The sequence below is a fragment of the Pongo pygmaeus genome, chromosome 5, assembly GCF_028885625.2.
Source record: "Pongo pygmaeus isolate AG05252 chromosome 5, NHGRI_mPonPyg2-v2.0_pri, whole genome shotgun sequence".
NCBI classification, from domain to species: domain Eukaryota; kingdom Metazoa; phylum Chordata; class Mammalia; order Primates; family Hominidae; genus Pongo; species Pongo pygmaeus.
The window spans coordinates 38,195,056-38,222,859 of NC_072378.2; the positions used below are offsets into that span (position 1 = coordinate 38,195,056).

At 44.4% G+C, this 27,804-nt stretch overlaps 1 protein-coding gene across 2 annotated transcripts in view; it reads left to right on the forward strand.

The window, feature by feature from the left end:
- The first annotated feature begins 18,242 nt into the window (after positions 1-18,242).
- Positions 18,243-27,804, forward strand: part of ZFAND3 (zinc finger AN1-type containing 3) — a 317,502-nt gene continuing 307,940 nt past the window's right edge. Inside the window, exon 1 of one of the 2 annotated variants that reach the window (XM_054493096.2) lies at positions 18,243-18,834. In XM_054493096.2, the coding sequence (XP_054349071.1) occupies positions 18,764-18,834 (71 nt within the window). In that variant the 5' untranslated portion in view covers positions 18,243-18,763. The remainder of the gene's footprint in view (positions 18,835-27,804) is intronic. The other variant, XM_054493097.2, reaches the window with a different exon arrangement.

Consider the following 27,804-nt stretch of genomic DNA (forward strand, 5'->3'; position numbering starts at 1 on the left):
GGAGAGAAGCCAGGGAGGGGCAGCCCACTCCAGGCAGCCAGCATGGGGGCCCAGCCCCCTCTCCCTTCAGCACCCTCCACCGACTCCTTAAACAATTTGTCCTCTCTCTGCTCCAGTTGTCCTCACAGGCCCAGGACCTCTTCGTCCATCCGCACCCGCCAGCCATCCTTTAATTAGATCCAAATAGGACATGCACTAATTGAGCTCTGACCATGTGTTCTGACACTTTACTAACTTCTGGGGCTACAGAGATGAACAAGCCAAGCTTCATGGACTTTGGAGTCAGGATTCGACTTCCAGCATCACCAGTTATGAGTTTTGTGATCAGGGCAAGTAATTTAAACTTTCTGGGTCTCAGTTTCTTCACCTCTAAAATGGAACAAAAGCAGGAAATACAAAAGTGTGCTATGTTTTTAAGAAGTGGATGTGGTTCCTCCTACCTCCTGAGTAGATGTTTCTTTCATTTAGGAAAACACCTTGATGAGTCTTCATAGGCGATTTTGGTGAGAAGGAGGACAGGCTGTGGGCCCAAGCTGGAAGAGAAGACCAGGCTAAGAGGAACTGAATTGCTTTGCATACCAAAGGAGCAGGGTAGGAGGCCCAGAAAGGAGAAGAAGAGAGAAAAGCCCAGGGTTCCCAGCTGATAGCACTGACTGGATGCAGACCTCAGGAATGTTGGTTGGAGCTGAATATGGCTGTCCTTGTTTCACGGAGCCTGGACCCCATGGTTCATCCTAGTCCCTCCTTGAACCCATCCACTTTGGCTGCTTTTCTGTCCCAGGTAGGATTTAGAATTTGTGATCCTCACTGGGCCTAGAGTGCAATCACGTGCAATCACAGGATCAAGAAGGAACCTAGGAGAGACCCCCTCCAATGACAGAGAGTGGCCAATACCGTTGAGTGCCTGTTCTGTGTTCTAAGAACGGGCAACACTCTAACCTATAGTGATAGAAATCAGAATGGTGACAGCTTTTGTGAGGGGCTGGCTAGGGAAAAAGCCTTCTTGGGTGCTGGAAATGTTCACTATCTTTTTTAGACGGAGTTTCACTCTGTCACTCAGGCTGGACTGCAATGGCAGGATCTTGGCTCATGGCAACCTCTGCCTCCTGGGTTCAAGTGATTCTCCTGCCTCAGCCTCCTGAGTAGCTGGGATTACAGGCGCCTGCCACCAGGCCTGGCTAATTTTTGTATTTTTTAGTAAAGATGAGATTTCACCATGTTGGCCAGGGTAGTTTCGAACTCCTGACCTCAGGTGATCCACCTGCCTCAACCTCCCAAAGTGCTGGGATTACAGGCATGAGCCACTGCGCCCAGCTGGAAGTGTTCACCATCTTGACCTGCGTGGTAGTTATACAGAGGTATGGTCTCTGTATATAAGTGTTTCTGTATATAAGTCAAGCTGTACATTTTAGACATGTGCACTTTTTTGTGTTAGGTTGGTGCAAAAGTCATTGCAGTTTTGACATTGCATATAATGGCAAAAACCGCAATGACTTTTGCACCGACCTAATACATTATACTTTAATAAAAGCAAACAAAAATTGGCTGGGCATGGTGGCTCACACCTGTAGTCCCAGTGCTTTGGGAGGCCAAGGTGGGAGGATTGCTTGAGGCCAGGAGTTTGAGGCCAGCTTGGCAACATAGCAAGGGCCTGTATCTAAACAAAAATTAAAAAATTAGCCAGGCATAGTGGTACATGCCAGGAGTCCCAGCTATTCAAGAGGCTAAGGTGGGAGGATCCCCTGAGCTCAGGAGTTTGAGGCAACAGTGAGCCATGCACTCCAGTCTGCAACAAAGCAAGACTTGTCTCTAAAATAACAACAATAGCAAAAACCCAAACAAAAAATAAGGAACAACAGGAATGACTTTATAAAGTTACAGAATGGTGCAACCCTCACCACAATCTTTTGCCCATTTGGCCTCATTTCTTTTCACACCCCCAGTCACTGGTAACCACAAATGTACTTTCTGCCTCTATGAATTTGTCTCTTCTGGACATTTCATACAAATGGAATCATACGATATGTAGTCTTTCACTAAGCATAGTGTTTTTGAGGTTCATTCATGTTATAACATGTATCTGTGCTTTTTCTCTTTTTTCTTTTTTCTTTTGAGACAGGGTCTCACTCTGTTGCCCAGGCTGGAGTGCAGTGGCATGATCTCAGCTCACTGAAGACTCCACCTCCTGGGCTCAAGTGATCCTCCCACCTCAGCCTCCCAACTAGCAGGAACTACAGGTTCATGCCACCATGCCCAGCTAATTTTTGTATTTTTTGTAGAGATGAGATCTCCCTGTGTTGCCCAGGCTGGTCTTGAACTTCTGGGCTCAAGCGATCTGCCTGCCTCAGCCTGGCAAAGTGCTGGGACTACAGGCGTGAGCCATTGCACCCAGCCTTTTGTCCTTTTTATTGCTGAATAGTATTCCAATGTATGGCTATACAATTCACAAGTTAATGAATATTTCAGTTTTTTCCACCTTGGGGATATTATGAATAACACTGATATGAACACTTGTGTTCAAGTCTTTGTGTAGAATATATTTTCATATCTCTTGGGGAGTAGATACATAGGAGTGGAATTGCTGGCTTGTATAGTAAACTTATGTTTACCCTATCAAGAAACTGCCAAATGATTTTCCAAAGTATTTGTACCATTTTATATTCCTATCATTTTACATTCCACGTGAAGTTTCCTACCATTTTACATTCTAGATGAGGGTTCCAGTTTTTCCATATCTTCACCGAGACCTGTTACTGTATGTCTTTTTGGTAACAGTCATTCCAGTGGATGTGAAGTGATATCTCACTGTAGTTTTGATCTGCATTTCTATAATGGCTAATGATGTTGAATATCTTTTCATGTGCCTAATAGCTATTTATATACCTTGTTTGGTGAATTGTCAATTCAAATGTTTTGTCTGTTTTGTTTTGTTTTTTAGGCAAGGTCTCACTCTGTTACCCAGGCTGGAGTGCAGTGGTATGATCACAGTTCATGGTAGGCTTGGCTTCCCAGGTTCAAATGATTCTCCCATCTCTGCTTCCCAAGTAGCTGGGACTACAGGTGCATGCCACCATGCCTGGCTAATTTTTTTGATTTTTAGCAGAGACAATATCTCACTATGTGGTCCTGGCTGATCTCGAAATCCTGAGCTCAAGCAATGCTCTCACTTCAGCCTCCCAAAGTATTCTGATTACAGGCATGAACCACTGTGCCCATCCCTTTTGTCCATTTTTAATTGTTGTCTTTTTATTATTGAGTTTCAAGTGTGTGTGTGTGTGTGTGTGTGTGTGTGTGTGTGTGTACATCTTGGGTAAGTTTCTCCCAGTCTCCGGCTTGTCTTTTCATTTTTTGGATGGCATCTTTTGAAGCATGAGTTTTTATGGACTTCTTTTCTTTTTTGCTTATTTATTAATGTACTTATTTAGAGGCAGAGTCTTGCTCTGCTGCCCAGACTGGAGTGCAATAATGCAATCATAGCCCACTGCGGCCTCCATCCACTGTGTCAGCTGGACTTTTAAAAAATGAAACCAAAATAAACTGCTGTTGTGTTTAAGCCACTGTTTTTTCGGGTGTCTGTTATAAGCAGAAAATAACCGATGCAAGGCTGTTTTTCATGCACCAGTTCCCGTGGGCCATGCAATATGTACAGTATGGAGCATGAACAAGAAAGTGCAAAATTCTAAGAGGAATATTGGGAAACAAACCTTCTTTGGGTATTTGGCATTTGAGTTTGGAGATGAGTCAGGAAGTTTATTTAGGTAACTCATCTGTCAGTTGTCTTCAGGTTGTTGATACTCACTCAGTCTGGCCAAACTAGGTCCCTTCAAGTTTTCAAAACAAATTCTATCAGTCTCTGTATTTTTTGGGAAAAAATTGAGGAGTAGATTCTAAACAATTTCATAGGGAAAGAACTCCCACCGCACAGCACACAGCTTCATAAGCCTCTATAAAATTAAACTGCTCTCCCCCAGAGTTCTCTCTGAGTGGGCTACCAACCTGGGAAACTGTCCTCACTCCCTTAAACCTATGTCTTTTCCTGGGTCCCTTTTCTTGGATCTCTCTCAGGGAAACTTTCATTGTATTTATTTATTTTTTTTAAATTTTATTTTCATTTTTTCTTTATTGAGATGGAGTCTCACTCTGTCACCCAGGCTGGAGTGCAGTGGTGCGATCTCAGCTCAACTGCAGCCTCTGCTCCCCGGGTTCAAGTGATTCTCCTGCCTCAGCCTCCCGAGTAGCTGGGATTACAGGCACCCACCACCATGCCCATCTAATTTTTGTATTTTTAGTAGAGATGGGGTTTCACTATGTTGGCCAGGCTGGTCTTGAACTCCTGACCTCAAATGATCCACCTGCCTCGGCCTCCCAAAGTGCTAGGATTACAGTCATGAACCACCACGCCCGGTCTACTTATTTATTTTTGAGACAGGGTCTCACTTTGTCACCCAGGCTGGAGTGCATGGCACCATCATGGCTCACTGCAGCCTTGACCTACTAGGCTCAAGGGATCCTCCCACCTCAGCCTCCTGAGTAGGTGGGACCACAGCTGGAACCACAGGTATGCACCACACTCAGCTAATTCTTTATTTTATTCATTAATTTTTTTGTAGAGATGAGGACTCACTATGTTGCCCAGGTTGGTATTGAACTCCTGGGCTCAGGCAATTCTCATGCCTTAGCCTCCCAAAGTGCTGGGATTACAGGTGTGAGCCACTGCACCCAGCCCAGGGACTTTTCTTGTAGAGCTTATCAGTTAGTCCTAGCTGCTGCCACCAACATTGTGCCAGCCTGCCCATCACAGACCAGGTCCCACCCCATGGGTAATAAATCACTTCGTTTTGGCCGTGCAGCTATCCAGTGTGAGTGAGGCATTTTCCACCTGCCAGCCTTTCTGATATTTGAGGAAGCTCTCAGATTCCAGAGCATCTTTTCTTCCACTTTCCAAACACATCTTTACTTGAATGCCAGCCATGTACCATGCTCTGTGCCAGGTGTTTTAACTATATAGTGTCATTTAGTCTTCAAAGAGCCTTTACTACCAGTGACTGCATTGCACAAGGAAGGTAACCAAGGTTCTGAGGGGTTGAATAGTTCTCTCTACATCCCATAGGGAGTAGAGGATCCAGCTGGGGTGTCAATGCTGCTATCTTCTCTTGGCCACTGCATATTGACCACCTCTGGTGGCCCAGTCTTTAGACTTAACTCTCCTTGTCACTTCTCATTCTCCTTGTAAGCTCCCCTGGAACACTCAGCTCAGAGTCCACTGACCTCAAGACTTCCTACTCCACACCCTAGAAACTTCCTGAGGCTCAGACTATGTTCCCGTGATTAGAAGAGAAGCCCCATAAGGGTAGGCCCAGTGGTGCTTTCTTTCTCTAAATTCCTCTCAGCACCTGGCAAGGTTTTTCTTTTCATTTTGAACTCCTACTGAGATGAAACATTCATACAGAAAAGTGTACGAATCATATCTACACAGCTCAATGAACTCACACAAACTTAACGCACCCATGTAACTAGCACCAGGTCAAGAAATACAATATTACTGACTGGACGCAGAATTGCTGGAGCCCAGGAGTTCAAGCCTGAGCAACACAGTGAGATCTCATCTCTAAAAGAAATTTTAAAATTAGCCTGACATAGTAGTTCATGCCTGTGGTCCCAGCTGCTCAGGAGGCTGAGGCAGGAGGATCACTTGAGCCAGGGCATTCAAGGCTGCAGTGAGCCGTGATTGCACCATTGCACTCCCGCCTGGGTGACAGAAAATATTACCAATTACTAGCCCCCCACAGGTCCCTCCAGTGTCCCCTTCCAGTCATTCCCTGCCCCTTGCAAGGCTAACCATTCTCCTAACTCTTGACATCATAGATTAGTTCTGCCTGTTTTTGAACTTGATATAAATGAAATTGTGTAGTAGGTATTCTTTTCTGTCTGGCTTCTTTTGCTCAACATTAATTTTATGCAAATCACTCTTATTGTTGTGTGTAGCTGTAGTTTGTTGGTTCATTCTCATTGAGAAGATTTAGGACAGGATGAAAATTAAATATCATGTACTGTGGAATAAGAGACATGGTCTTGAAACCCGGCTCTGCCACTTCCAAATTGAGTGTTGGACAGCTCATTTAGCTTCACAAACTTTGGTTTCTCATCTGTAGCATAAAGAAGATAAAATTTCTTTTGCGTGGCACTTGTAAGATTTATATTAACTACAATAACCAAAGTGTATAAAGCACCTACTAAGTTACTCCATGTGGAAAGCATTTAAAAAACAGAAGCATTATTAATTATTAAGGACTTATTTGCTCAATGATCTCTGAGAAGGAAATTGAATGCAATAGCTCTGAATTCTCAATGTTCATGTTCCCCCCAGTATGTGCGTGCGCATGTACATATACAAACACATCTAGCTTCACACCTGTGTACTCATACCTGTGTGTACACACTCCTCCTGTACATGTGTATACACGCACACACTCCCACCAGCATGAGCAGTATGTGGATTTTTTCTTCCAGCAGCCCTTTCAAGAACATACACCAGATGGGATTGGGTCTGCTACATCACTGAGCAGCCCCCATATCAGAAAGTCATCATCATTGAATCCATCATGTGGTACAGCCTTGGCAAGGGCACAGCTCCTCGTCCTGCCCGATGGGCCGTGGAGGAATGCCTCCTCCTCCAGAGCAGAGAGCAGATATGGGCAGGCAGTTGCCAGGCAGTTGAGCCGGGAGAACAGATGGCAGCTGCACAGCCTCCTTCTAGCCCAGTTTCCTGGCTGCTGGGGAAGGAGTTGCAGGCGGCAAGGATCCTGCGGAAACCGCCCTCCCTATAACAGGCCATCTTGCCCTCTATCGTCTTACTGGGCTTTGGAGTAACACAGACCAGGCCCCAATCCTGCCCTGGTTCACCACCTGTGTGGCTCACCAAGCTGTGTAACTTGGGGCAGGATGAATATCCTGAGTGCTCATACTAGAACTCTAATTCTCTAATCTCAGTTATAACCTAAAGTCTGCTCCTTAACTGCTAATCAGAAGACAACTAGCCTTACCTGATTAATCACGACCTTAGGAAGAAACCCCTGGATAATGTTAGCAAATATCACATCTCTCAAATCTACACGCACACATTGTCTCCAGGTATAGAAGACACTGTAGATGCCGGTCTGGTCTGTATCCCTCAGTCCTTACCACTTCAGTGATCCCACCAAATTCCAATGGCCCGTCTCTGCATGTCTTTGCCTGAGGGTTTTCTCTGAAACCAGAGAAGCCTGTTTTGCCTGCAAAGGCAGGCTGAAGTGCAATGATCTATGTCAACTATTGATGGAAGTGGGTATATAAAATTCAGTGTGCCACCTCCCCCCACTCCTCAGATGGGATGGCTTTAATGTGAGGTTTTGCACAGTCCCCACAGCTGTAGTCACTCCCACTGATAACCGGCTCAATGATACACCCTTTATTGGCCACCTTGCCATCCCCAGCTGTGTTCTCTGTACCCCTCAATCCTTATCTCAGGCTCAGCTTCTGGGGAAACCCAAATGAACACACCAATCTTTTTTTTTTTTTTTTTTTTTGAGACTGAGTCTCGCTCTGTTGCCCAGGCTGGAGTGCAGCGGCGCGATCTTAGCTCACCATAAGCTCTGCCTCCCAGGTTCATGCCACTCTCCTGCCTCAGCCTCCCGAGTGGCTGGGACTACAGGCACCCGCCACCACGCTTGGCTAATTTTTCTTAGTACAGATGGGGTTTCACTGTGTTAGCCAGGATGGTCTCGATTTCCTGACCTCGTGATCCGCCCGCCTTGGCCCCCCAAAGTGCTGGGATTACAGGTGTGAGCCACCGCACCTGGCAATGAATACGCCAATCTTAACCTTTTGACTTCATCCTGTACATCTGAGCTTCTTTCCAGGTCATAAGCCTTTCCTTGAGCCACTAATTCTGTCTGGCATTCCAAATGTCTACTCCTGACTCTCAAGCCCAACCTCCCCAACTCTGGCTCCTTCCCTAATTTCACCCTAATAATGAATTCTAACCGTTTTATCCTAAAACTCTCTTTTTCACAAACACCCTTGGTTCTTCTCCTCGAGTCAGTTCTTGGAGTCCATCCCAGCCACAGGTGGTGCATTCACCCCTAGAAATGATCTGTACAAACAAGCAAGGGACTTGATAAAAAAACTTCAGGCCAGTCTCTGGGATCTCAGAGTTACATGGCAGCCTGGCTGTGGCTTCTGGCTGCTGTTTTAAAACCTCTAGACAAGAACAGGGAAGGCTGGGGCACATGTCCTGGATGGTTCACCCCAGGGAGCTCAGGGCTGGCATCAAGCCTGATGGGCTGGGCCAATTCATGAAGTTCTTGGCCATTTATTGGTCTCTAAGCTGAGCCCGCCTGAGATGAGGTGGGATGGGGCAGGCTGAGGGGGCAAGATTTCTCTCAGCTGCCTGCTCCCCAATCCCTGCAATATCCTGTCTTTCCCCCTTTAATTTTCTCCTTTTCTTTTTTGCCTTTAAGCAACAAATAGAGGACTTAAAAAAGAGTGCCCATGTAGGCAATTCAAACATTAGCCAAGGTTAATTCACATATTTCATCTGCATTTTAGATATCTTGAAAATCAAAATTCCGAAACCATCATTCTAAGCAAACTATCGCAAGGACAAAAAACCAAACACCGCATGTTCTCACTCATAGGTGGGAACTGAACAATGAGAACACATGGACACAGGAAGGGGAACATCACACACCGGGGACTGTTGTGGGGTGGGGGGAGAGGGGAGGGATAGCATTAGGTGATATACCTAATGTAAATGACAAGTTAATGGGTGCAGCACACCAACATGGCACATGTATACATATGTAACAAACCTGCACGTTGTGCACATGTACCCTAAAACTTAAAGTATAATAATAATAATAATAAAAGAAAATCAAAATTCCTAGATACAATTAAGAGACAAATGACAGAGAAATAATTTGCAGTGCATATGACAATGAGTTAATATTCTTAAAACCAACATTAATGGCTGGGCGCAGTGGCTCATGCCTGTAATCCCAGCACTTTGGGAGGCTGAGGTGGGTGGATCACTTGAAGTCAGGAGTTCAAGGCCAGCCTGGCCAACATGGTGAAACCCATCTCTACGAAAAGTAAAAAAGTTAGCCAGGTGTGGTGGCAGGCGCCTGTAATCCCAGCTATTGAGGAGGCTGAGGCAGGAGAATCACTTGAACCCAGGAGGCAGAGGTTGCAGTGAGCCAAGATCATGCCACTGCACTCCAGCCTGGGCAATAAGAGCAAAACTCTGTCTCAAAAAATAAAATAAAATAAAATAAAATAAAATAAAATAAAATAAACCAACATTAATATCTTAAGCTAAATAAGAAAAAAAAAGCTCCTGTAGAAAAATGGACAAAGGACATAAACAGATAATGCCATACAAAAGTAAATTCAAATTCAAATGGTATATTTATATACATTAAAAAACCCAGACCTCATTAATAACTCCCAAAATGCAAATTAAAACATCTATTATGTGCCATTTTTTTAACTTTGCATTGACAATGATTAAGAGAATGATGATATCTCCAGGCTATGGAGGTATGGGGAAATCTGCTTTCTCATTCACTATTGGAGGGAGTGTAAATTGGTACGAGCTTTCTGGAGGGAAGTTTGGCCATATAATGAACGTTAAGTGGCATTGAAATTCTTTTTTTTTTTTTTTTTTTTTTTGAGACGGAGTCTTGCTCTGTCACCCAGGCTGGAGTGCAGTGGTGCAATCTCGGCTCACTGCCACCTCCACCTCCCGAGTTCAAGCGATTCTCCTGCCTCAGCCTCCCGGATAGCTGGGACTATGGGAATGTGCCACCACTCCCGGCTAATTTTTTGTATTTTTAGTAGAGACAGAGTTTCACTGTATTAGCCAGGATGGTCTCCATCTCCTGACCTCGTGATCCGCCCACCTCGGCCTCCGAAAGTGCTGGGATTACAGGCATGAGCCACTGCGCCCAACCAGCCTTCCATTTTTTTTTTGAGATGGAGTTTCGCTCTTGTTGCTCAGGCCGGAGTGTGATGACCTGATCTCGCTTCACCACAATCTCCACCTCCTGTGTTCAAGCAATTCTCCTGTCTCAGCCTCCCAAGTAGCTGGGATTTACAGGCACTCGCCACCATGCCTAGCTAATTTTTATATTTTTAGTAGAGACTGGGTTTCACCATGTTGGCTAGGCTGATCTCGAACTCCTGACCTCAGATGATCTGCCTGTCTTGGCCTCCCAAAGTACTGGGATATTACAGGCATGAACCACTGTGCCCGGCCTGAAATTCTTTTCCTAAAAAATTTATCTAAGACATTAATAGGACAAATGGACAAAGATGTTCATTGTAAAATTGTTTATAAAAGTGGAAAGCTCACGCCTGTAATCCCAGCACTTTGGGAGGCCGAGGCGGGCAGATCATGAGGTCAGGAGATCGAGACCATCCTGGCTAACACGGTGAAACCCCGTCTCTATGAAAAATACAAAAAATTAGCTGGGCGTGGTGGCAGGCGCCTGTAGTCCCAGCTACTCGGGAGGCTGAGGCAGGAGAATTGTGTGAACCCAGGAGGCGGAGCTTGCAGTGAGCCAAGATCGTGCCACTGCACTTCAGCCTGGGCAACAGAGCAAGACTGTCTCAAAAAAAAAAAAAAAAAAAGTGTGTGGCATTCCCCTGTCCCCCAACCCACTCTTGTTCTTGCTTTCACCATGTAAAGTACCTGATCTCGCTTCACTTTCTGCCATAAGTAAAAGCTCCTTGAGGTCTCCCCAGAAGCTGAGCAGATGCTGATGCTATGCTTCCTATGCAGGCTGCAGAACCATGAGTCAATTAAACATCTTTTCTTTTATAAATTACCTGGTCTCCGGCATTTCTTTACAGCAATGCAACAATGGCCTAATACAGTGCTCAGCAAGTGTCTTTTGAATGAATAAACGAAAGCAAATGAATCAATGATGAGAGAAATGAATCAAGAGGAGATTCTTTAAATAATTCACCCATACAATAGTCAGTAGCCATTAAAAAGAAACGAATAATAACAACAAGAGTACGTGTTTACAGAACTTTTTTTTTTTTTTGAGACAGTCTCGCTCTGTGGCCCAGACTGGAGTGCAGTGGTGCAACCTCAGCTCACTGCAACCTCCGCCTCCCAGATTCAGGCGATTCTCCTGCTTCAGCCTCCCAAGTAGCTGGGATTACAGGTGTGCACCACCACACCTGGCTAATTTTTGTATTTTTAGTAGAGACAGAGTTTCACCACATTGGCCAAGCTGGTATAGAAATCCTGACCTCAAGTGATCTGCCTGCCTAGGCCTCCCAAAGTGCTAGGATTACAGGTGTGAGCCACCACGCCCGGCCTGAGCTTGTACTATACACTACATACTACGCTAAGATTTCCTCACAGATTATATACTTTAATCATCACAATAAACCTATGAAATAGGTAGATACTACTAGGGATGGTCAGGATTTTCTCATGGAACATAATGAAACTCAATTTAAATTGTGTAGGTAAAAGAAGGAATTTATTGGCCCGTGTAACTGAAAAGTCCAGAGGGTACCTCTGGCGTCAGACTTAGTTGGATTCAAGGACTCAGACAATGTCTTCATGATTTAGTCTCGCTCTCTCCATCTCTCCTTTCCCTTCTGTTAGCTCGATTCCCCAGGCAGCCTCACTCCAGATGGTAGGTCCCTCCGCAGCTCCAGGCTTACATGGTCTTTGGGACACTTGATTTCAGAAGTCAAAGCTCGCAAGTCACCCTAGGGAGGGCCCTGCCTTTCCCTGAGCCAATCCCAATTCCTGTGTCCAGAAGGATAGGGCTCCCTGACGAAACCAGTGAGTGTGTGCATCCCTGAAGAGCAGGGAGAAGTAGGCAGATAAAAACCACAGCTCATTACAAATGCCTCCTTTACAGATGAGGAAACTAAGACACAGACCAGCTAAGTAACTTCCCTCAAGTCTCTGAGCTAGTAGGTGGCAGAGCCCACATTTGAACTTAGGCAGCCTGACTTTTGAACTTAGGCAGCCTGAGTTTGGAGCCCGATTTTAGTGTGATAGTTAATGTTATGTGTCAACTTGACTGGGCTGCAGAGTACCCAGATATTTGGTTAAATATTATTATGGGTTTGTCTTTGAGGTTGAGATTATTAACATTTGCTACAGTCTGAATATTTGTGTCCCCCAATGCACATAGTCCCCAGTTTATATGTTGAACTCCTAATCCCCATGGTGATGGCATTAGGAGGTAGAGCCTTTTAGAAGATGATTAGATAATAATGGCACAGTCCTCATGAATGGCATTAGTGCCCAAAGGAGCTCATTTGCCCCTTCTACCATATGAAGACATGGCAAGAAAGTACCATCTATGAACCAGAAAGTGGGCTCTCATCAGATCAAATCTGCCAGTGGCTTGATCTTGGACTTCCCAATCTCCAAAACTGTGAGGAATAAATTCTTGTTGTTCACAAGCTGTCCAGTTTATGGTAATTTTTTTTTTTTTTTTGAGACGGAGTCTCGCTCTGTCGCTCAGGCTGGAGTGCAGTGGCGCAATCTTGGCTCACTGCAAGCTCTGCCTCCTGGGTTCACGCCATTCTCCTGCCTCAGCCTCCCGAGTAGCTGGGACTACAGGTGCCCGCCACCACGCTCGGCTAATTTTTTTGTATTTTTAGTAGAGACGGGGTTTCACTGTGTTAGCCAGGATGGTCTCGATCTACTGACCTCGTGATCCGCCCACCTCACCCTCCCAAAGTGCTGGGATTACAGGCATGAGCCACCATGCCCGGCCCTCATGGTATTTTGTTATAGCAGTTTGAATGAATTAAAAAAAAATGGTAGACTGAGTAAAGTAGACTGCCCTCCCCAAGATGGGCAGGCCTTATCCACTCTGTTGAAGGCCTGAACAGAAGAAAACGCTAAGCAAGAGAGAATTTGCTCTCTGCCTGAGAGCCTTTGAGTTGGGACATCAGTCTTCTCCTGCTTCTGACTCAGACTAGAACTTACACCATGGATTCTCCTGGTTCCCAGGACTTCACACTGCAAATCTTGGGACTTCTCTGCCTGCATAATTGTGTAAACCAATTCCTTATAATAAATCTCATATGTAATTTCCCATTGGTTCTGTTTCTTTAGAGAACCCTAACTACAAGACTATACTGCAGAACTATATATGGAAGATGTGCGTGACATATTTCAAAGTTAAAAAAAAAAATCAGCCAGAGTACAGTATATGTTACATGATTCCATTTATATGACCATACACAAATGAAAAGCCTAGAGGGCTATATACCAACTGTTAACAAAGGGTATCTCTGGAGGATGATGGTATTAGGGAGGACTTTTGCTTTCTCATTGTTTGAATTTCTTTTTCCCCACAAAGGTCAAGTATTTCTGGGAAAAACAATTATTTCCATTCTTGAAAATAAATTTAAAAGTCAGCAAAACCAAATTTCACACCAAGATGGGTGTGAGCAGCAGGGAAATCAGCAATTGCTTCGTGAACGTGAGGAACACAGGACGTGAAATGGCAGCATTTTCTCCCCTCCTCCCCTCTTTTCCCTGTTGCACTGTTCATTTTATTTAATTCATTTTTAGTTTCCTGAGACGGGCTAGAGAGGGTATGCTTGGTTGCCCTTCTCTTCCCTTGGCTCTGAGAGTTTATCCATGCCAACTGGACCGTAAGTGACTAAAAGAATCAACCGCACATCAGAAATCTCAAGGGCCAGAAGGAACCTTAGAGAGGATCTGGTTCAATGCCTTTTGAAAAAAAATCTCTCATCCCCTTGGAAAACCAAATTCAAATGAAAGAGGAGAGCAAAACTCAGAATTCTTGCTCTCTGAGAACACAGTGTAAAAGCCACTCATCTAATCTAACCATATTGTTTTGCAGAGGGGTCTCAGGTCTTCCACTGTAGGCCAACTGTATCTCACATTCCTGAGTCTACATAGGTGACTTGGAGTGCATGTATTCTGGACTTTCAGAGGCTTAGTAGTCCCTGAATTAGGCAACAAGAAATGTGACTGGGCAGGGTCTCTGCCTCCTGCTCTGGTCACAGATGCCCCACTTTCTCTTTCCTGGCAGCTCAAGGCCTTGGATCCAACCTGGATTATTGAAATTGGCTCTCATTCTCTCCAGGGGTCCAGGATGTTACAGGCTTCTCTGCTCTCATTAGTCAGTCAGGGTCAAGGGACACAAGAAAAAGGAGCTAGGGAAAATAACTCAGTGGCAAGGCAAAGAGCCTTTGTTAAGCTCATAAAACTAGAGTTGGGATCTGAGATTAAATTTTACAGATAATATTAGGATTAGGATTAAGTCTAGAGTTTGGATTGGACCTTGGGGCTAATACCAGGTTAGGATGGATTATAATGATGACAGGTTTTGAACTGAGAGTGAGTTTCAAGGGTAGGGATTAGAATTAGAGTGGAGGATCATCTGATTTCTCTCAGGTCTCTACAAGCCCCTTCTTTTTGGTAAAGTCTTCCAGGGCTAAGTAGGTCTTTTGAATTCTTACCAAGAAGGCAGCCATTGTTTGCTCCTGACCTTGAATCATACCAGGCTCTTTTCTATACACCCTCAGTTCCTACTTCAAAAGCTCTGGCTGCTGAAGAATTAATATTATCCTTTACTAGACCCCACTGAGCACGTAGATGGCTCCTTTTGGGCCAATGGTGATTGCAAACCACTCCCAGGAGTCACATCACAGGTTCATCTGAAACATAATACACGATAGAAAATAGTCAAGACAATTACGACAAAAGCACTCTGCCAATTACCCCCACACTTTGCTCCCCTAATTTGATGATGCCCTGAAATTTTATGTCCTCTCTGAGCTTTCAGTCAACTAAGTGGGCTTGTTATAGGAATTGGATCAAGGGTTCTATAGATAGAGACACTGAGAACTAAGAGTAAAGAGTTAGCTGGCTAGGAACGTCATAAGCAGCAGCTAAATACTGTCTCATCTCATACAACTTCAGTGTGACAAAAAAGCTGGCAGCCTTGTGATGAACGAGGTCAGAAAAAAAAAGCAGAGGGCTTCAATGTCTTCTAGGGAGGGTGGGTTGGTAACTAAGACATTCCCTCAGGATTGTCTATGACTCCAATCCATTTGTGGGTCTCACACTGACTAACAAATTATTGTGCCTTTTTATTCATGCAACAAATATTTATTGAATGCCTCCCAAATGCACCTTGAGTATTGTATATACCACAGTAAACAAAACAGACATGATTTTTGGAGACTCACCAATACATATTTAAACTATGATAGGTACTCTAAAGAAAAACAGTGCCATGTAAGATAATAATGGGGCCACCTAATTTTGATTGGGGCTTGGGTCAGGAATGACTTCTTTGAAGGAGTTCCATTTAAATTCAGGTCTGAATTTGTTTAAGTAGGAGTCAGTCTGTTGAAAATCCTTAACATGTCAATTGTTCTTTACGCTTTTGAAGTTCAGCTGCAATTTACTCCTTTATGGTCTGTGGTGGACATTTTTTGGAATCTTTGCCAAGTACCTAACTTTCTTTGAGAACATAGCCTACAAAGATGGGGTTCTGGCAGCCATGTTTGCTTTACAAAACAAAGAGACCTGACTACATAACTGCCCTGTTGGTCAAAGGTGCTTGTACCAAGAGTACAGAAGCGGACATAAATCGAACCAATCAGTTTCTTTCTCCTGGGGATTGGGATTCATAGATACTAATTAGTCTCTGTTTGTTCTTGAAGTGAGGCTGGGTAAACCTGGATTATGCTCCCAAAAAAGCAGTGAAAACAGCTCTGCAGAGATTATAAAGCAGCTTTGTAGAGAGAAGCAGAGGTGGAAGAACTTGTAACCAGAGAGAAAAAGATATCGAAAAAAACCAAACACTTGGCTTCCTGTTGATGTATTAGGTACCTATTTCAGTCCTTCATGAGATCTTACTGCTGTGTCCTTGGGTTGTATAAGATTATTTCCTTGTGTGTGTGTATACAAATAAAGATGAAAGGCAGCTGAAGCAGTCAGGAACAGGAGGACAAAGGAATGGAGATGTGAGAAAGCAAGGTGTATTTGAGGAATGGCAACTAGTGTCTGTTTCGCAGGGTGAATAGAGAAGAGTAGAAAACGAAGTCTGAGAGGAAGACTGGAACCAAATTATCTACATTATATGTAGGGACCTGCTGGTGAATGCTACATTTTATTAATCCTTTTAGTCTCCAGAGTGCTTAGGAAAGTCCTTGTGTATACTGGGTACTCAATAAATGTTTGTTGAATAACTGGCAAACAGAAAAGCAGTTTGGAAAATGACAATCACTTTTTATGTTGAATTCTCCTTTTAGTTGTCGAGTTTCCTTTTCTGTACATAAAAGAAAATCATCAAGATGCCAAGAGAGATAGTCCCACTTAATCTTTGTTAAACTCAAAGGCTGTTAACTATCTCATGCATGTGGGAATTTTATGTCGGTTTAAATGAAGATTTAAGGGTAATATGAATCCAATGAGAGCAAGGTGTGCTGTATAGCTTTATCCTTTCTATGCATTTTTTTCTTTTCTTTCTTTCTTTCTTTTTTTGAGACAGAGTTTCGCTCTCGCTCTTGTTGCCCAGGCTGGAGTGCAATGGCATGATCTCGGCTCACTGCAACACCCGCCCTCCGGGTTCAAGCGATTCTCCTGCCTCAGCCTCCCGAGTAGTTGGGATTACACGCGCGCCAACATGCCCGGCAAAGTTTTTGTATTTTTTTTTAACCAGCGAAGGGGTTTCACCATGTTGGCCAAGCTGGTCTCGAACTCCTGACCTCAGGTGATCCACCCGTCTTGGCCTCCCAAAGTGCTGGGATTACAGGCGTGAGCCACAGCGTCTGGCTTTTTCTATGCACTTTCTTACAGATATACTTATTGAAGGCTTTGGAAAATCCACCAAATTAAAACTAAATATTGTGCATAATAAATCAGCACTCACATTTTAGGGTGTTTTGGCTTTAAGTGCTTGATTTTTGCAATCATTAACTTCACCATCAACAGCATCTGTGGCATATTAAGCTAAATGCGGTCCTTGCTCTTTAGAGGCCAAAATAAACATCAATGTTAACAAACCCAGAGTATGCACACACAGAAATGTGATTTGGTATATAAAGAAATAAGATAGCAACATTTGGTAATCAAATTAATCTAGGTAATACTCTCTCTGAGGCTCTGATATACCCGACAGGCCGGGAGGGTATGTGGCAGCTATTCCTAAGAGCTAGGAAGTCTTCCTCAGCGATGGGTCTGGAGGATGTTGCCTCCGTGTTGAATTAGTCATCAATAATCGGTTTCTCTGTTCACGACTGACTGGAGATCAGAATGAGCTCAGGATCAAGGACTAGGAGCGTTAAAGGACTTATTTTTTTAGTGCCTCAAACTTCTTTGGTTACTTACCAATTTCCATTACTGATTCCGCCACAGCTCCCCTTTCCCCTCCAAAAACCAAACGTGTCAGCTGTAGGAAGAAGTGCGGCTCTCCTAGCCTGGGCATAGGGACTAGCCTCGGCATAGATAATGTACTTGTGGCTCTGTGGTTGGGAGCGGAGACAAGGAACTCCCCAACACCGGTGGGGGAGAAGAGACAAGGAAGGTGCCCCAGACAAGGGGCTGGGGGAGGGGCATTTCCCAAAAGTTCCTGTCAAGAGACCAGTATACCGGGTGGAACTATAAGAGCTGTTTGGGTGTGGGGGGGACCAGGAAGAGAGAGAGATGCCCAGGGAGTTGGCAAATTGGGGAGAAAGGCTCCCCAGAATCGTCCAGGAGCCAGAGCGGCAGCTCCAGGGACCTTGACTCCGACATCCCCGGGAAGCCAGAGCTCTACTTCCGCGTTTGGCATTGCTCCCCCAGGCCCCTCCTCGCACTCGGTTACGGGTTCTGCGGGCGCATGCGCCGCCACTCTGGGACTGGCCCAATTTACCCTAAACAACTAGTCTGCTCCTCCCCCTCCCGCTTGGAGCGCACCATTCGCGTTTAGGGGGAGGCACCGCGCCCCGGAGTACTCAGAAACCTGCTCCCCTTCTTCAGACAGGGGGAAGATAAGTTTGCTTCAGATTCTAAAAGTTCTAAGAATACGAAAGCCTCAGCCGCCTGTCGCCGGGCTACAGCCCGAGGCTCTCGCTTTCTCCCACAGCCCTGCACTCCGCCTTTGAGGCGCGGAACAAAGTGGCACGCCCGGATCCCAGCTGATCAGCTGCTGGGCTTTGGCGGTGGCTCCCCCGGGCGAGACCATTGTGACTCCTCGGGAGGGGCGCACGCCGGGGAGGGGGCGGAGCGGCCATTGTCCGGTCAGCGCAGCCTCCGGGGGAGGGAACGGTGTTACGGAGACAGCAGGGTCCGGGGCTTCACAGCGGCCGCTGCGACTCCGGAGCCGGCGGGGGCCTCCGGTCCTTCCCCGCGCCACCGCACGGGACATCTCTCTGGCTGGGGAGCGGCGGTGGGAGCTGCCGAAGGCGTCTGTGTCCCTCCTCCCCCGCGGTCCTCGGTGCGTCCGCACGCCCCTCCTCCTCGGCTCCCTCCTTCTTCTCTCCGCGCCTCTCCGCCCCCCCCGTCTCCGCAGGCCGAGTGGTGCGGCCCGCCTCCAGCTGACCGGCCTGGAATCCCGGCTCCGAGCCCCGGACTCGCGCCCGCCCGCGCGCCCGCTCCTTCCCCCTCCCCCCGCCCGGAGCCCCCCGACGCCGCCGCCACCGCCTCCTCAGAGCGGGGCCCGGGCCCAGCCGCCGCCACCGCTGCCGCCGCCGAGCTCCGCCGCCGCCGAGCACCATGGGAGACGCTGGGAGCGAGCGCAGCAAAGCGCCCAGCCTGCCGCCTCGCTGTCCCTGCGGCTTCTGGGGGTAAGTGCCCGGCCGGGTGGGGGCGGGGGCCGGGGGCGCAGACGCCAGGGCCGCCTGGGCAGGCCTCGGGGCCCGGGAGGCCGGAACCCTGGAGGCTGGGCCTAGCCCGGGCCTACGGGGAGGGGGTGGGGGTCGCGTTCCGGGGAGGGGTGCCGGGTGGCTAGTTGGGGGTGGGCAGAGAAGGCCCTGCCGGGGGTGCGTTTTCACCCTTTGGGACTCGCCGGCCTGAAGCTCGGGCCCACGGGGGCCTCCTGGGCCACGGGTGAGGGGGGCAGGGCGGCGGGGAGGGATGAGGGGGCGGCGTTGACCGCTCCGGGAGGAGCAGGGGTGCCCCTTCTCTGGGCATGTGGAAGCCAGCCCTTCCTCCCTCCCGGTGCGTGAGTTGGTGCCCAGGCACTAGGAGGGTATTTCCTCTGACTTTTTCACCTCCCCTCCTCCCCGTCCTCCGGAGACTTGCATCATCACTTCCTAGATTATATCCCAGTGCCCCATTTGCTTTTAGGAAGCTATTCACACGTCACCCGTTTGTAAAAACCGAGTCCAGAACCAGGCTGGGGTAAAGTTATAAGACTGTTGAGGTCTCACCTTCGTGTAAAACACGTTTCAGGAGATATGTAAAATTTCCTTGTCAAAAAGGAAGGAAAAAACGACACAAAACCTGAAGTCAGCCTGGATTGGGGAATATGAGATCCTGTTTCCTCAGTTGGCTCTCAAATTCTCCTCTTTCTCAATTTAAGTAAAAATGATAAAAATGTTCACAGTGGGTAGCATATATTGTTTGGCCATCATGTGTTAAGGCGAAAAAAATGTGAGGTGGGAAATCAGCTCCCTCTTCCTCCCCCCATTACAGTTTAAATTCTCCTGGTAACAGTTTAAGCTTCATGGATTGCCACCTAACAGGTGCCTCCATCATACCACATGACTGTAGTTCTGCAGTAAGAGAGCTGGAGACTTTGAAGGCCGGCTTTTGTGATTTGAGTCCTTTTTCTCTTTTATCGTTTTGTTTTAGTTTTATTTTTTGAGAGATTCCGTATATTTGGAGACATAGAGGCAGGAAGGAAGATTGTTTCTGGTGAGGACATCTTGGGAAGAAGTATGGAAGTAGTTTCCCTTTTCTATCTCCCATATTGTAGGAATGGTTAACAGAAATTAAAGGTAATTTTGGGATTGCAGAGAAAGATTAGAAAGTGGATCTTAACGTAGACTTCTGTGGAAGTTGTCGTATCTCAAGGTTATGACAAAGAAGTGTTTTTTCATTTTCTCATTTTTCTGCCTTTCTCAAAAATTTCCCTGTGGAAGGACATTAGTCAAAAATAAGTTGTGGCATATAAAAAGTCCTAAAAATGTGAAAATATTTCTAGTCTTCCCTTCATTTTGATTTGAAAATAATTGGTTTGCCTGTGAAGTGCTTTCATGGACAGTCTAATTCCCACAAGAATCTTGCGAGGTAGGAACCATTATCTCATTATTAGATGGGGAAACTGAGGCTTTGGGTGGATAATTTGCCCCTTCACACAGGGAGTGTAGAGTGGAGCTGGTGAGCTCTTTAGAGTGCGTAGTACCATCATGTTTATGATAGCAGTCTGCTGCCCTGGAAAAATCTTGTGTCACAAGCCTCAGATTGTAACTCATTGTAAGACATATGTCCTAAAGAAAGTCGCTGCCAGTGGCAACTAATGCTCAGGATGTATCAGGTCTCTTTCCTGGCAACACGTTTATGTCCTTCGGACTATTATCATGAATGGAATCTTTATCGAAAAACCTATATCAAGGCTTAGAAACTAAGGAAATGGAATAGCCTTTTACCTTTATTTATTTATTTTTGAGACGGAGCCCTGCTCTGTTGCCCAGGCTGGAGTGCAGTGGCGTGATCTCAGCTTACTGCAGCCTGCACCTCCCGGGTTCAAGCAGTTCTCCTGCCTTAACCTCCCAAGTAGCTGGGACTACAGGTGCACACCACTATGCCCGGCTAATTTTTGTATTTTTTAGGAGAGACGGGATTTTGCCATGTTGGCTAAGGTGGTCTCAAACTCCTGACCTCAGGTGATCTGCCTGCCTTGGACTCCCAAAGTGCTGGGATTACAGGCATGAGCCACCGCGCCCGGCCAGCCTTTTACCTTTAGCCGGTAGGGTTCTGATAATACCAAGAGAGTTTGGTGGCAGCAGACAGGAAAAGTTACACTAATGTTGTACTTGACCTATAAGCAACCAGGGCTTCTTTTTAGATACTTTCAGTCTGATACTTTTTATGAACTGCAGTTTACCTAGCAGGAATAGTGACCACAAAACTAGTATTTTTATGGTGAAAAGTGTTCTTTTTGGTGCAATGTTTTAACCTTTCCTAAGGACGTTTGTAGACAATTGTGTAGTTTTATTTTATACCAAAGCATAACAACATTGCTGCCTTGTTTCCATCGTATCATAACTGACTTTGGACATGTTTCCCTTACTGCATGGGCGACATTCATATTTTGTTCACTGAGTAAAGTTAGAATATATTTAACAGATATTTGAATGCCTGTGGTATAATGGTGGGCAAGGAGGTGCTGGCCCCATACTCTGGGGCAGGGGGCATTGGGAAGTAAACTGACAGTTGCAATACTAGGGGAGGGGCACCTACCCTATCTGGGGTGGAGGTAGAGGAAGGTAGCCTGGAGAAAGTGACACTTTAGCCTAGACCCGCAGGAAGGGTAGAAGTAGAGTATGGAAACAAATATTCCTTTCAGGCAGTGGGACTAACATGGGTGAAGGCTGGGATGTGAGTGAGAGCACTACTGAGGAACAGGTTTGTTGGGTCTGTTGATAGATTGTGAAGGGGGATCACAATCTAGAGATAAGGCTGGGGAATTGAAAGGAATTGGTGATACAGGGCCCTCATAGCATTGTAATGCTGAGGACTTTGGACTTTTATCCTGAGTGCAGTGAGGAGCTACTCAAGAACTTTGATCAGGTAGTGATGTATATCTTTAATGTGAAAGATTATTGGTGGTTCTTGAGAATGGCTTGGGTGTGTGGGTATGATTCTGTGTGTCTGTATGAATGTGATGTACGTGTTTTCGTGGAATGTTGCCAAGTCCAGATTTGCCATGTGGTGGCGTGAACCAGTGTAATGGCTGGGGAGAATAGAGCGAAGTACATAGAAGTGAAAGCCATTCAGGAGGTATCTTTTGCCTTTTCCCTTCATGAAAATGAAGGTGAATATGTTTTAAAAAATTTTGTGCAGCATTGCACTCCTTGGAAGCTCTAGATCTAAAGTCAGCTAGCCAGGGCCCACACCCAGTCCTCTGCTGAGGAGCCTCTCAGCAGATTGTTCTGGCTCCGGCAGACTAACAGCAGTTCCTTTAGGATTGCTGGTCTTTCTAGTGACTCAGGCTGCAGGACTTGCTGCCCAGCATTGTCCAGTCAGGACACTAATCAGTGTGGCTCGGTTGAATAGGAGAGCTTTAACTGCATTCTCTTGTGAGAATGCAGTTAAAGAAGAATGCCAAGAGAAGTGTACAATTCAAATGCCTTAGTGCTTGTAACCCGTAGTTTCCAGTTCTCTCCCTCTTGGCTTGTATTGTATAATTGTGTACAGGTAATTAAGTTATTTTATAGAGGCCATCTCCACTGAGAAACTTTGCTGCCATGGAAATTGTTGAATATTAACCAGTTGATAATAAAGTTGCAAGTTGTTTGTATTATATATACATATTTTTTGTATTTTTTTTTTTTTTTTTTTGGGAGGAAGTTTCGCTCTCATTACCCAGGCTGGAGTGCAATGGCGCGAGCTCGGCTCACCACAACCCTGCCTCCTGGGTTCAAGTGATTCTCCTGCCCCAGCCTCCCTAGTAGCTGGGATTACAGGCATGTGCCACCACACCCAGCTAATTTTTTATTTTTAGTAGAGACGGGGGAGACTGTTCTCGAACTCCCGACCTCAGGTGATCCGCCCGTCTTGGCCTCCCAAAGTGCTGGGATTACCGGCATGAGCCACCGCGCCTGGCCGGTATATATTAACATCATATTTTTAGGATTAAAACAAATTTTTCCTGGAGACTTAAAACTTTAAGTGAAATATGAACATTTTCTTGGCTCATTTTAGGCATTCAGTACTCAGGCAAAAAATGTATTTGTTGATAATTGTTGTACCTGAAATGAAATAGTACACTTTCTTTAGATGAAATATACACATACACGAAAACACTTTTAAACTATACAGATATAAGTGGTATTAGTTGAAGCTGCATTTTAAATTATTTAGACATTTAAAAAGTGCTGAGGCATGTAGATTCTTCACAAATGTGAAGACCTAGAATATTACAGAAAAGATAGGAAGAAAAATAAGTATAAGAATATAGTATGTGTATTATAGGTAATAGGGTAATTAGAATGGAAGATGGAATTGTGTTCTAATTCTATTTAAGTACAGAAATGTAATTACTATTGATATTTTGCTTTTACAATTGGAGATAATCTCATGATGACATATGGAAACCTTGGGAATTACTATTTTGTAAATAAGCTTAAAGCGTACTAGACAAACGTTCAGTCTGGTATTTAGAGAATAATGGAATAGTTAAATATGGGGCTTATTAGGTAAATTATTCATTGTTTTGATTTTTAAAAAGAAGCTCTTCTAGCAAGTCATGACAAAGCAAATATCACATGGGTTCATTTTCTTTAGGGAAATAGATTTTGTTAGTATTTCATTTTTATAATCATTGCTGTTGAAGCATTTTGCCTACAAACTAAATTGGCTGGATAAAAGATGTACTTTAAGATAGGGATGGGTAGAGATAAGGATAGGGGTAATCTCCTAAAATAAATTTCATTTCTGAAATCGGTACTAGTAGAAAGTTGATTGAAAACATAACATGATTTGTTTTATTCCACTTTATTTTTGGCAATCATAAGATACTGACTAGTTTAGAATGAGTGTATATGTTTTTTCCCTCTGAGCCCAGGGTTAGTGAATTGCTGTAGAACATCAACTTTGTTACTGTCACTGTGTAGATCATCTAGCTAGTGTGCTTGGCTGCTCATAGTGTGTGGACTTCACACTCATTTTGCCTTTTCAGTCTCAGTCTCCCAATTGTAACATGTTGCCACACTTTAACCAGCTTAACCTGGGCTTTCAAGATCATGTGACCACAGTATGAATCACTACTAATCAGTAGAATGTTCATTCCATTGATGTCACTACTTATCCCTTGATTATAAAACCCCCTTAAACATTCTCTTAAAAAACAAAAAAGCTTGCTTGTGGAGTTTTACTTTGCATCTTTGAGTATTGTGTGCATCTGAAGATAAAACATGATTTAAATTAAGTATTCACTGTCGGTTCGTTTATCTACTTGCCCTATTTTCCTGATTACATTTGGGGGATTCAGAAAATAGGAAATTCGTCCCTTTGATGTGATGGAACGCAGGGAAATAATTTTTTTTTTTTAAATTTAAACAAACATAGTCTTCTTTCTATTGGTTTGAGGCAATAGCTTTTTAGAGTTAGGTCCAGTTAGCATATGGCTCTTTTGGTTTTATCATCTTCTCTTCTCCATTTATGGTCTCCCACTCTTCCCCTCTCTTCCAAAATGGAAGAGAATTCTAAACTTTAAATCATAGTGAAAAGTGTTGACTAAAAATCTCTTTATAATCCTTAATGGTATCAAAATTAACATTAGTTTTCACAAATTAACCTTTCCTTGCTCTAAAAATCAGAGAACTAAGAAGGCTTTGAAAAGAATAAAGTCCTTAAAAAGAAATCAAGAACAGTATATAAAAGATTATTTATTTAGAATAGAATACTTAGAGGGTGAGAACTAATATCATTTGGATTTTTTATTAGGTCATAGGGAGGTTCTGTCCACGCAAAGTGATGTAATATTTTGAATTCCTACAATAATCACAGATCAAAATTGAGGTTAAATATTGTTATTTTCTTTTTTACCCAGGCCTGGGACTGGCAGGCTGCATGGCTTTGTGGCTGAGGCTGGAAGCAGAGCCTATCAAAGTCCCCTCTCTTGCAAAAAAAAAAAAAAGAAATTGTTTCTGTTTTTGAAGAAAGGTTAAGGTTGATATCTCAGTAAAGCTACTTGAAGGAAGTGATTGGTCTTGACCCAGCACTTGTAATGCAATGCTTACAAAATCATCCAGATTCTGGCTTTTTGGATTTCGTGGGACTTTGTGTCAGAGTGGTTTTCAAAAAAGAGACTTCATTCCAACTGTGTGAATGACACTGATGTTACTCAGTTTTTCTAGGGTTTCTGAGGAACAGTGATCCTGCTCTGGGCTGGGTCCCTGTGTAACAAGATTACATTGCTGAGTGAGATATTTAAACATAAGACATTTCCTGTAAGTGTCATATGCAGAAAAGGAGGTTAAGGAACTTTATTTACACTGTCTTGGCCGGATGCTGTGGTTTGCAGCTGTAATCCTAGCACTTTGCGAGGCCAAGGTGGGAGGATCACTTGAGGTCAGGAGTTTGAGACCAGCCTGAACAACATGGTGAAACCCCGTCTGTACCAAAAATAAAAAAAATTAACTGAGCATGGTGGCATGCTCCTGTAGTCTCAGCTACTTGGGAGGCTGAGGCAGTAGATTCGCTTGAATCCAGGAGGCAGAGATTGTAGTGAGCTGAGATTGTGCCACTGTACTCCAGTCTGGGCAACAGAGTGAGACTCCATCTCAAAAAAAAAAAAAAAAAGTGTCTAATAATCAGAATCTAAAACTGTATTCTAGAATGGCACTGCCCAGTATGGTAGCCATTAGCTGTAAGTAACAATTTAAATTCAGATTAAAGTTAAAAATTTAGTTTCTCACTCACAGTAGCTACTTTTAAGTACTTACTAGCTCAGTAACTAGTGATTACCCTATTGAGGAACACAGATATACAACGTTTTCATCCTTCAAGAAAGTTATGTTGGACCGTGCTGTTCTAGAATGTTGACTGATGGGCAGCCAGAATTTTCAAGCCTGTTTTCTTGTGGGCTCTCTAGATCCCTTTTTTTCTTACATTCTGAACATGAGGGACTTAGCTAATTTAGCTCTAAATTTCTTTCCAGCCCTAACATAGTTTATTTCCACTGGGAGAAGCAATGCTATTGTTAATCCAGATTACTGGGATGTGTTCCTTTGGTCAGGAATGGGAATTAACATTTCAGTAATGGGAATTAAAATGTAGTCTGTAATTTGAACCTTTTTTGAAGTGTTACTTTTGAGTCAGACATTTTAGCTCTTTTAGCACTGTTAAACTGGCAACCTCAGCGGCTTATACGGGGAGGTATTGGTCTAACAATCAGTTTCTTTTTGGTTCAAAGAATTTTTGAAGCTACTCACCTTTTTGAAAGTTGATAGGTTGTAGATAGGCTCTAGTTAGCTTTTATGACTTGTGGGGGAAAAATATTTGTTTTCACAAGTGTAAATCTCATGGCAGCTTTTTATATGTGATTAGGGATAAGTGCATTGGATTTTCTGGTAAATTCAGTTGCCATATGTAGAGAAAGGTGGGGTATATTGGAATTTCCAGCAGTAATGGGCAAAACCAAACTGATCTGTGATGCACCCAGGCTAATAGAAATACACAGGTGAATGAAAATGCATGTCATCCATGAGGGTGAGGGACAGAGCCGCAACAGTGCTGGGCACCTGAAATTTTGGCTACAGCTATTAACTCAAGGAGAGATGATGTACTAGCTAACTATGTCTGTTCATTTAGCTGTACCAGATGTCCCATATCATAGGCAAGTTCGAGTTTATTAGGGCAGAAGAATGTCCTGTGAGAGGTCATTGATGCTGCTTGCTACCGCTCTGGCCTTGGATGGAAGAGGAGGGCCAAGCCACACCAGAGCATTTTGTTTCCAGGTTGTGGATAAGCTCTAGTTAGCTTTATTGATACTTTAGTAATTACCTGGTAGAGTGAGGTTGGTGATGTACTTAGGACCTTTTTGGGAGTGTCTTTTCTCATTTATTTCTGCTGAAGTAGAGTGGTGTGGAGTAACAGCTGTTGATGTCTTATCTGCTTCTTGGACTCTTACACACTAAGTTGAAGTGCAGTTGCATAAAATAATCACACTCACAGCCACACTTCCTGGAAGGAGAAACATTCTGACCATTCAAGAATATCACAAATACTCTTCCTGTAGCCAGCTTCTTTGTCCAGGCACTTGGTTTTATTCATTTATTTTTTACAAGAAAGTAAAAAAAAAATTTCTGTGGCTTATGGTACCTAACTGGAAGAGTGGAGGCAGGAAGTTGAGTAACACAGAGTGGGTGGTGGGCTTTGCTGTCAATTCTGTGCTTTGAAAGCTTTTGTCTATTTCAGATCATAATTTTTTAATGGCAGCCCTTTGTAGGATGCTTTCGGCAGAAAAATGTGCTGGCAAAATCGTCTCCTGAAAAGATTTATGATGAGACACATAAAGTACATTGAGTAGTATAGTTATTCTTAAACTAGTCATAAGAGTATTAACTAGCAACAAATAATAATAAATAAACCAGAGGTAGGAGAAGGTATGGTGATTTCAATGTGAGTTGCTTTTGGATTTATGATTTCTTGGTTTCTGTACCTAAGGAGGCATGGATGGTATTATTCTTTTCTTTTCTTTTCTTTTTTTTTTTGAGACGGAGTCTCGCTCTGTTGCCCAGGCTGGAGTGCAGTGGTGCCATCTTGGCTCATTGCAACCTCTGCCTCCCAGATTCAAGCCGATTCTTCTGCCTCAGCCTCCCGAGTAGCTGGGACTACAGGCGCCTGCCACCACGCCCGGCTAATTTTTTGTATTTTTAGTAGAGATGGGGTTTCACCGTGTTAGCCAGGATGGTCTCAATCTCCTGACCTCGTGATCTGCCCGCCTCGGCCTCCCAAAGTGCTGGGATTATAGGCGTGAGCCACTATGCCCGGCCTGGATGGTATTATTCTTTTTCTTCAGTTGCTGCTGAAATCTAAAAAACCAGGTTTTTCAAGTCTTTATGTGTTCGTGTGTGAAACTTTGC